General features: G+C 41.4%; 1 protein-coding gene across 2 annotated transcripts; it reads left to right on the forward strand.

Moving 5' to 3' along the window:
* The first annotated feature begins 3,580 nt into the window (after positions 1–3,580).
* LOC112226455 lies at positions 3,581–5,220 on the forward strand. 2 transcript variants are annotated; one of them, XM_042308329.1, is made up of 4 exons: positions 3,581–3,812; positions 4,061–4,183; positions 4,301–4,417; positions 4,697–5,220. In XM_042308329.1, the coding sequence occupies exons 1-4, from the start codon at positions 3,633–3,635 to the stop codon at positions 4,865–4,867; spliced, it is 591 nt and encodes a 196-aa protein (XP_042164263.1). In that variant the 5' UTR covers positions 3,581–3,632; the 3' UTR covers positions 4,868–5,220. The 2 variants fall into 2 exon arrangements, with proteins under 2 accessions (XP_042164263.1, XP_042164262.1); XM_042308328.1 differs by having other exon boundaries at positions 3,583–3,812; positions 4,694–5,220.
* Positions 5,221–11,084: the final 5,864 nt, after the last annotated feature.

The raw sequence follows: 11,084 nt of genomic DNA on the forward strand, positions 1-11,084 counted from the left end.
CATAAACTAAATACGTTTGTACTATATCTGCTTTTAGAATGACAGACTGTCAGCACATGAACCGTTATTATTTATTATCAATGAGACCGACACTTCAATGTCATGAATCTTTTCCTTCACACAGACATACATGTGCAGCATTGTAAAGGAACAAATGGCACCTCAGTTGCTTGAGAAGGGGTGGTCGCTTGCTGGTGAATGCTTTTCGGATATTTACTGAGGGGTGTGGAAAAGATTTACAATGCCCCTCCAGACCGGCTGGTTTTATAAGCAAGGCCAGCTCTGATAGCATTCCCAATCATAACAACTCAAGATGGACAGTGAAAGTTGCACAATCACAATCACGCAAACCGATTGTGGGTCACTTTTTGTGGATTGTTTTTAGACATGCAATGCTTTGGATAAAAGTAATACTGTAATAAGTGTCCGTATATTATTACAGTAGATTGTCAGAAGCAATCTGTTTGACATTTTAGTCATTTAGCAGATGCTCTTATCCAGAGTGAATTACAGTTAGTGCATTAATCTTAAATTGCTAGGTGGGACAACCACATATCACAGTCATGGTAAATACACTAATCTGTAAGGTAATATTACAGTATGATTGTGTGTGCATTAAGCAAGCACAACCATCGCTACAGCACTCCACCAATCAGGCCTTTATGGCAGAGTGGCCAGCCGGAAGCCAAAAGGCACCTAAAGGATTCTCAGACTATGAGAAACAAGATTTTCTGGTCTGATGAAACCCAGATTGAACTCTTTGGCCTGAATGCCAAGGATCACGTCTGGAGGAAACCTGGCACAATCCCTACAGTGAAGCATGGTGGTGGCAGCATCATGCTGTAGGGATGTTTTTCAGTGGGAGGGACTGGGAGGCTAGTCAGGATTGAGGGAATATGAACGGAGCAAGTACAGGGAGATCCTTGATTTTTTTTAAACTCTCCAGAGAGCTCAGGACCTCAGACTGGGGCGAAGGTTCACCTTCCAAAAGGACAACAACCCTAAGCACACAGCCAAGACAACGCAGGAGTGGCTTCGGGACAAGTCTCTGAATGTCTAGTGGCCAAGCCAGAGCCCGGACAAGAATCCGATCGAACATCTCTGAAGAGACCTGGAAATAGCTGTGTAGTGACACTCCCCATCCAACCTGACAGAGCTTGAGAGGATCTGCAGAGAAGAATGGGAGAAACTCCCCAGATACAGGTGTGCCAAGCTTGTAGCGTTGTACCCAAGAAGACTGAAGGATGTAATCGCTGCCAAAAGTGCTTCAACAAAGTACTGTTTTTGCTTTGTCATTATGGGGTATTGTCTGTAGATTGATGAGGCGGGGGGGGGGGACTCCTTAATCAATTTTAGAATAAGGCTGTAATGTAACCAAATGTGGTAAGGTCAAGGGGTCTGAAAACTTTCCGAATGCAGTGTATTATCTACTTAGTGTGACACCTCCAAGCAGAACTTACTACAGCATGTAGTTGCCTACAGTATCTTTGTGTCCTTTTTCATTGTGACGTTTTTACCATGAACTATATCGAGTGACTGTTTATTTGCAATGACACATCTCCATGTGTAGATTACAACATAATGGGAATGTGTGTGAAAAGAAATTGATTTTTTTATTTGTATTATCATTTTGTTTTAGACAAGATAAAAGTGTTCTCCAAAAGACACAAAGTGGTTGAAATGCCTTTGTTGCAGAGGATCTGACCCTCCTCTGGCCTTTCAAGCGACCTCACTGTAGATGGCTGTATCATGTTGGCTGTTCAAAACGTGCACCGTGCACGTGTTTTTGACAAGATAACAGGATTAGATATTTCACTGCATGCCCAGGATGTGGCGAGAATGAGACAGTCCCACGTGATGATCCAGCAGTATACTATGCAGGAGTCCAGCAGTATACTATGCAGGAGTACTAACGTATATACACTGAGAGTATAAAACATGAGGAACGCCATCCTAGTATTGAGTTGCACCCTCCCTTTGCCCTCAGAACAGCCTCGATTCGTCGATTCGTTGATGATGTCCCATGTTGCTTCCCACAGTTGTCTCAAGTTGGCTGTGTCCTTTGGGTGGTGGATCATTCTTGATACACATGGGATACTGTTGAGCGTGAAAAACCCAGCAGCGTTGCAGTTCTTGACACACTCAAACCGGTGCGCCTGGCACTTACTACCATACCTCATTCATACGCACTTAAATCTTTTGTCTTGCCCATTCACCCTCTGAATGCCACACATACACAATCCATGTCTCAATTGTTACGAGGCTTAAAAATCCTTCTTCATCCTGAGTCCTCCCCTTCATCTACACTGATTTAAGTGGATTAAACAAGTGACATCAATAAAGGGATCATAGCTTTCACCTGGATTCACCTGGTCAGTCTATGTCATGGAAAGAGCAAGTGTTTGTAATGTTTTGTACACTCAGTGTAGAACTTGCCGTTAAGAGGAGACTTGACACAGTTACATAGGTGACAGTAATGTGCAAATCTGAAAACCTCGTGGAACTTTCAGACAGGGAAATAAATGTTCCAGCATGGCTACTGTGTACAGTCAAAGTAAAGGTAACAACATAACATGCATATAGGCTTACTGTTTTGTACAGTATAGATGCCCACTAATTGATATAAAGCCATTTATAAATGTGTGACATTCAAACAGAAGATCCAATTTACCCACATTACCAAATGAATATGTGAAACAGCATAGTTTCCTAATATTCTTCTCCTCGTCAGTTCAAAACGATACAAATCAGTCAAATGTACAGATAAGCTAGATATAGAAATCAAAAGTTTCTGTAGCTGGAAAGTTTTATGGTACAGTATGTGCTTGTGAGTTGCGAGTTTGTGTATGTGAGCTGGTGGTTCTTCGACCTAGTGGCAGACAGGCTTGGGAATAAAAGGTCTTTCAAACCAGAGTTGCAACACACATTTTGATTGACGGGGGGAACATGAATCATGAGATGCTTCACAACCTTCCTGGCTGACCTTTTCCTATTTCTAATTGGCCAACACCTTCAGAAACATTTGTCACTCAAGAACACTCAACTCCGTATGTCAATGAAGTGCACTTTTGACAAACTGTGTCATCAACAATATTGTTCCTATTGTCATCATAGTAACAACAACAATATAGTTAACCCTGAAGCGTATTTAAGGTGTGATCACCCAGATTGAACATAGTTGTATAGATTTGAGGATCAAATCTATGCTTGCATTTCAGTGCAAAGTATAACAGTGGACAGTAACAGCTGCAAAAGTTATATTTGTTGTGTTCAGAGTGATTGTTCATTATGCTGTTTAAAATAAATATATATCGAATTTAGCAATAAAGTTCTATTTTGGTTTCATCTGACCATATGAAATTCTCTCAATCTTCTTCTGGATCATCCAAATGCTCTCTAGCAAACTTCAGACGGGTAGGCCAATGCTCTGATTGATCTATTGAGCAGACAAATTAGGCTTTGTTGAAACATGTAGGAACATTTCAGGAAACAGATTAGGGCATGTTCTGTATAAACCATGACGACACTTCAGGCGGGGGTTCCCTAGAAGCCTGGATTGCTCAACCCTGGATTTTATTGTAAGAACAACAGACAGACTATAAAACAGCAGAAGTAGGAAGTAGGAATCAGACATGAAGATGAAGGTCCAGGTGAGATCTCTCATCCTGCTCGCTGTGGCTGTCCTACAGGTCAGATCTCAGAACCAGACTGAGACCAGATATGAAGACATCATCTCAGTTGCTTTGCCTCAGCTGCTTCCTGGGGAAGAGCAGGCTTTCCGTCCAATTCTGAACCAGCTCCAAGTCGAGACTGTGAGTGTTCTCACAGTATGAATGTGTCCTTCCTTCAAAAAAAGTTTGTGTCATGTTTTATTTAATATTTTTCTTTCAGTCAAGTCAAGGGATAATTGTCTGTTTAATATGCACCATAGTGTACACATTTTCCAAGTCATTGTGTTAAGTTATTGTGGAAAAGAAACAGACTCAATGTGGGGGAATGACAATTGAAATGAATGACAATACTATAAGTCGCAGTATTGTCTTTGTCTCTCGGAAATCAGTTGAATACAGAGGATGTGGACCAGTCTGAGGTGTCTGTAAGACTGACCTTCCCCATGCAGGAGACTTTCTGCAGTAAATCACAGGGGCAGCCAGGCAAACCATGCCCTCTGAAGAAAACTGGGGTAAGAACAATTGGATTTTACAGTATTGTGGGGGAATAATAATCATGGGAAGCAGGAAATGACAAATAATATGCTGAGGTTAGCAAATGGCTAATTGTCAATTACTCCTTCCTCTAGGAACTAATGATGTGCAGCATGAAGGTCAGACATCCGATTCTGGAGGCTAGCAACAACCTGAACACTGACCTGTCTACATTTGTTTGTGAATACATGGACGCAGAAGATGCTTTGCAGGTACTTGAGCAATGCAAGTTATTTCTCAACACCCCCGTACCGACATTAGTTAGGATGTCATGATAATGGTAGCCTAACAGTGTCAGATCAGTTGGTCTGCAATCTAAAAATGTAGATGTGTAAAGTGCATTATCTGCTTATGAATTTCATGTAGATTGAACTTCGTGTTCCTTGAGATAGTAAACATGCACCTTACTTATTTTTCTGATTATACTTGTCTAATTATTCAGATTTTTCACGCAAAAAAAATGCAATGAATATTTTTCATGATTGCAGCAGAAGATTCGGACAAGAAGAAGCAAAGTCAGAATATGCTCCAGAGGCAAAAATTGTCACTCTCGTCCTGGGGGTGGCTCCTTAATTGGTCGTCCTGGGGGTGGCTCCTTAATTGGTCGTCCTGGGGTCATCCTGGGGGGTGGCTCTCCTCCTGGGGGTGGCTCTTTTCATTGATGAATTTATCAGAGATCACAGTGATGGAAATCGCTTTGCATAGATCAGCACGCTACAACCTCTGGATAACTGCAAAGAACCCATCTATCAAAGAAATGTCATAAGGTTATTGATCTTTTTTTTTGTATCAACGTAGCGTACCTACTCTTACATGCCAATTGTTGAATATTATGAAAATTACTTCTAGATTATGTTTACGCCACTAAACTGCAAAATAAGTTTACAAAAGATAATGTCTGTAAAATGTGTTATTTCATGTTTCATGGCAGTTCAGGAATTCAGTTTTTTCAACGTTTTTGTGTTTATTGTTCATTATGTTGTTTCAAATAAATATCTATACTCTGTTAGATCTATTAGGCCGGCAGTTTAACCTTTGCTGGAACATCTAGGACCGAACACAGATTCAAGTAAGAGTAATTAGTACGTGCCCGCCTAGGAACCCGAAATGTAAGAGCCATAATGCAAGAAAGAGTATTTAGCTACTTTTAAAATATTATGTACACAAACACATGTGCCACAATGGAGTCATTTGGCAGTTTACAGTGAAGAAAACAGAATTGCAGTGCAGCTTACATAAGAAAATGAACATGATTAAAAGAGAAAACTTTAAAGGTCCACAATGCGGCCGTTTTTATGTCAATATCAAATCATTTCTGAGTAAAAATGAAATACTTCACTGTGATCGTTTCAAATTAAAATGGTCAAAAATAAACAAAAACAGCTTCTTAGCTAAATGCAATTTGTCAAGCAAGAATTTAGCAAGGACTGTCTGGGAGTGGTCTGAGAGAGGGGCCTAATTGGAGGAGCCTAATGGGTGGGGATGTGTAACCTGAAAACTAGCTATTACTGGCAGAGAGCAGGGCAAACTTTCTTTGTTATTGGTCTATTAAGTTATACAAATCCAAAATCCCCACCCAGCCAAACAAAATGAAATTACAGGTCTCAAACAGATCTTACCCTAAAAGTTCATTATGATAATTTGTAAAATTTTACAGTATTATTCCAACATCATAGTGTGGAAATATATATAAAACTGCATTGCATTGCTCCTTTAATAAAAACGTTTCAATTTGAACAACTACCCCATCTAGTGTCCTTTCAAAAAACTAGCAAGTGACGGTATTGGGCTTTTTTTTTGCTCCTGCAGTTGCCCACACTGCATTGTCCTTACACCGGGTCGCTCATCCATTGTAGGTGGCAGCCAGCTGGAAAATTTGTTTGAACTCTGCAGCTTGAGGGCAAATTTCAGACAAAGCTAATTTCACCTCTGCTGCACTGGTTGCATCTGTCGGGTTTGACAGGCCACTGCGTATGAGGTGTAGTCAGAACCGAGGATGATCTTGGGGGCCCTCCTCTGAACTCTCTCTGAGGCAGGGATGGGCAACTTTCATGGGTGTGGGGGCCACAAAAAATTCTGAACTCATCATGAGTTGGAAGTATAAGGATGGTGGCGGTGGTGGTGTTCTCTCTCTCTGTATGGGTGTCGGTTTCTCAAGTGAAATAAAGCAACCTCCGAGATTTAAAAAGAAAAGGAAAATGCTTGTGGGAAAGTGGTTTCTCATTTCTTATCCCATCAGGGTATTTTTGTCTGTTACATGTAATAGCTTCTGAAGTCTGTCAAACGTAGAATAGATGGATATTTAAAGAGAGAGAAAAAGGAAAAGTATTCAAGTGTTTTATTTTTTAAAAACACTCCATGATACACAGACCGTTTTTAAATGCATAGATGTAGATAGATGTAGATATACACTGACTGTACAAAACATTAGGAACACCTGCCTAATATTGAGTTGCACCCCCCTTTGCCCTCAGAACAGCCTCGATTCGTCTGTGCATGGACTCCACAAGGTATCGAAAGCGTTACACTGTGATGATGTCCCATGTTGACTCCAATGCTTCCCGCAGTTGTGTCAAGTTGGCTGTATGTCCCTTGGGCGGTCGATCGTTCTCGATGCACATGGGATACTGTTGAGCGTTAAAAAAAAACAGCAGCGTTGCAGTTCTTGACACATTCAAACCGATGCGCCTGGCACCTACTACCATACCTCGTTCGTACGCACTTAAATCTTTCGTCTTGCCCATTCACCCTCTGAATGGCACACATACACAATCCATGTCTCAATTGTTATGAGGCTTAAAAATCCTTCTTCATCCTGAGTCCTCCCCTTCATCTACACTGATTTAAGTGGATTTAACAAGTGACATCAATCAAGGGATCATAGCTTTCACCTGGATTCACCTGTCATGGAAAGAGCAGGTGTTCCTAATGTTTTGTGCACACAGTGTGTATTCTCAGTCACAAGTACTTGCCTTATTTGCATTTAATTAACGGTATCCTGCCTATATTGATTCTAAATGGCTCACAGAAGATGTTGAATATAACAATTCAACACATGAAGTCACAAAGGCAGGATACATAAGAGAAAGTGAATCTGCAGTGCGTAGATAAAAACCATGCGAAGGACACTTCCACACGGGTCTGATTAGTGTTAAAGGAACATGACAGGTGGGTCTCTTGGCCTGCCACAGACCATAGATGGTCACCTCCTCCAAGGGTAGAGTGAGGCATTCTGGTGAGGAAAAACAGCACAAGGCACTCAGGGAAGAGGCTGGATAGAACAGAATGTTGAGGCAGTTCAATGTTTAGTTTTGATTTACATTTGGTTGAGATGTCAACTAGCGTGAATTCAACATGAAATGAACAACAAATGACACCATGTCATTGGATTTTGCTTCAAATTTAGGTGAAAAAAAGACAAAATGCCCTAAAGTTGGTGACTTTTTGCGAATCCAATCAGTTTTCCACATAGATTCAACTTCATTACATAGATTTCTTTGGTTGAAATTACGTGGAAACAACATTGATTCAACCAGTTGTTCCTAGTGGGTCCCTTTTATAAGAATAATTATTGTTATTTTAACGGAATAAAACTATATTAACTAACTATATTAAAAACCTACTTTGTCAAATCAAGACACCTGAAAACAACAGTTTGAAATCATGTTAAAAACCTACTACTTTGAACTGTGTTTCCCTGTGGATTTTTGAGTGATAGTGATGATATAAGGAGAGAAGGAAATTCCCCGTACCTCAGATCTACGGTCAAACTACCATACCACTATTCACAACCTTAAACATTAAAGGGATATAAACATGCAGATGTAGGATATTCATTTGACCTACAGTATATTGTCACAGCAAAATAATCTTGCAGCAACAGAATTTGAACGTTTAGTCCATAACGTTGCTTTATCTGTGGTTAGGCTATTAGCTGGCCTAAAGTAAGGTACATGAAAGTGCAATACTTGGGCTCCCGAGTGGCGCATCGGTCTAAATCACAGCATCTCAGTGTTAGAGGTGTCACTACAGACCCTGGTTCGATCCCGGGCTGTATCACAATTGGTTGTGATTGGGAGTCCCATAGGGCGGCGCATAATTGGCCCAGCGTCGTCCGGGTTAGGGTAGGGTTTGGCCAGGACCGTCATTGTTAAATAATAATTTGTTCTTAACTGACTTGCCTAGTTAAAGAAAAATGCTGTTAATCAAATCAAAGTTTATTTGTCATGTGCGCCAAATTACAACAGACCTTGACAGTGAAATGCTTACTTACAGGCTCTAACCAATAGTGCAAAAAAGGTATTAGGTGAACAATAGGTAGGTAAAGAAATAAAACAACAGTAAAAAGGCTGGCCTTTGCCGTAAGATACAGTTGCAGAAACATTATGTACAAAATAAGTTACAAATAACGCAAAAAAAACCAACACATTATAGCACAATTTTGTGCCCATAAAACTGCTGCCATTTCTTCCGGCGCCAACTGTGGGTTTTCAGTGAACACATGTCAATCACAAAGGTCATGCGCACTTCCTTTTGCTAAAGGAAGTTTGAGTTTGTCTGAGGTGTATAGACATTATCGTAGGAGGTAGCTGAAGGGAGGAGCAGAGAGGGGAGCTCACAAGCTGGCAGTCTGAACCCAGAGGGATGAATAGGTCCCTCAGCAACAACAAGATTGTAAGGCCTGAAACAAACACACATAGTATTAACACACATATGATAACACAATTATGGGGAATAGAAGGTCCCACAGAGATATGATAGAGGGGTCAAAAGGAAGAGAAAAACGGAGAAAAACGTGACACGGTAATGAAATACTTGATTGATGATAGACCTACCGGGGCACTCTGAACATCTGAACCTTCAGGGTGGTTGGGGTAAGTCAGGGACGGTGCAGAGGGCCGGTCGGGGTAACTCAGTGCAGAAGGTGGGGGGTTCTATATAGGGGCTGGTGGTTGACTATGGTAACTGATATAAATGCTTCGGTTGTTGATATCCACAGATAATGTAATCCACAGATAATGACACTCAAAACTGGAGAAAACAACTGAAGACTTCACAGTAAATGCATGCCATCATCATTGCTATCATCATCATCATCCTCAATAAGCACAGGTTTGTCTAATGCAACGTTTTAAGCCCCAGCATCTAATAACAACACCTCTAACCTGATTGAGTAAAAAATGTTTAATTAAGATTATTTGTTATGGTACGTACTTAACAAACTGCAGGGGGTACAGATGTGGCTGTGGAGGGCAAAGTTATTATAGTTTTGGGATTTAATATTAGTTATTTAGTTCGTCAGGAGGCTGTCACGACTCCAACCAGGTCATCAGGTCATGCCAACCCGGGTCATCAGGAGGTTTCAGCTAATGACGTTGGAAGTCCCGCCCAGTTATCTAAATCAAAATGGCAAAAGTCCTCAGTGGCTCCTCATACAACTCTATGGCCAGGAAAGGGGGATACCTAGTACCTAGTTGTACAACTGAATGCATTTAACTGAAATGTGTCTTCCGCATTCAACCCAACCCCTCTGAATCAGAGGTGTGGGGGTCTGCCTTAATCATCGATGCCCGGGGAACAGTGGGTTAACTGCCTTGCTCAAGGGCAGAACGACAGGTTCTTACCTCAGGGATTAGATCCAGCAACCTTTCAGTTACTGGCCCAACACTCCTACCCACCAGGCTACCAGCTGCCCATAGGTTTGGTTAGGTTTCAATTATAAATCAGTCCTAACGTGACTTGGATTTAAAGGATAAGTGCCTAGACTGGTAAGTACCTTTAACTGACAGAAAGAGCCATGTTATGTTTATGTAACATTAAACATATATCACTGACTAATGAAATAGGGTTACTATAAACCGCTGCAACAACAGCAAAAACATAAGCAATACAACACTGTAACACAGTTCACAGCCAGCTTCAAATCAAATCAAATCAAATTTGATTTGATTCACAGCCAGCTTGTGTGTGTTTCTGATTTATCTTCAAGACTGCTCTCCAGAGAGGTGGTTGTTCAGTTTCTCAAGTCTGATGATTCTGTCCACAGACAGAATATTCTCTCCACGAATGCTTAATATTTTTTATTTATTTACCTTTATTTAACTAGGCAAGTCAGTTAAGAACAAATTCTTATTGTCAATGACAGCCTAGGAACAGTGGGTTAACTGCCTGTTCAGGGGCAGAACGACAGATTTGTACCTTGTCAGCTCGGGGGTTTGACCTTACAACCTTCCGGTTACTAGTCCAACACTCTAACCACTAAGCTACCCTGCCGCCCCGATATAAAAGGGCAGAAACCAGATCCAGTGCAACAGGTCACAGCTTTGGATAAACGGCCAGCAAGCAATCAATCAATCAATCAAAAAATGTATTTATAAAGCCCTTTTTACATCAGCAGAAACCCAGCCTAAAAGCCCAAACAGCAAGCGATGCTGATGTAGAAGCACAGGGGCCAGGAAAAACTCCCTAGAAAGGCAGGAACCTAGGAAGAAACTTAAGAGAGGAAGCAGGCTTTGAGAGGTGGCCAGTCCTCTTATGGCTGTGCCGGGTGGAGATTATAGAGTACATGGCCATTAAGGCCAGATCATTCTTCAAGATGTTCAAACGTTCATTGATGACCAGCAGGGTCAAATAATAATCACAGTGGTTGTAGAGGGTGCAACAGGTCAGCACCTCAGGGGTAAATGTCAGTTGGCTTTTCATAGCCGAGCATTCAGAGGTCGAGACAGAAGGTGCGGTAGAAAGGGAGAGTGAGAGGGAGGGAAGGAGGGAGAGAGAGAGAGAGAGAGAGAGTGTCGGACACAGCAGGGACAAGGTAGCACATCTGGTGAACAAGTCAGGGTTCCATAGCCGAGGCAGAACAGTTGAAACTGGAGCAGC

This window comes from Oncorhynchus tshawytscha, linkage group LG28 (genome assembly GCF_018296145.1).
Source record: "Oncorhynchus tshawytscha isolate Ot180627B linkage group LG28, Otsh_v2.0, whole genome shotgun sequence".
Taxonomy (NCBI): domain Eukaryota; kingdom Metazoa; phylum Chordata; class Actinopteri; order Salmoniformes; family Salmonidae; genus Oncorhynchus; species Oncorhynchus tshawytscha.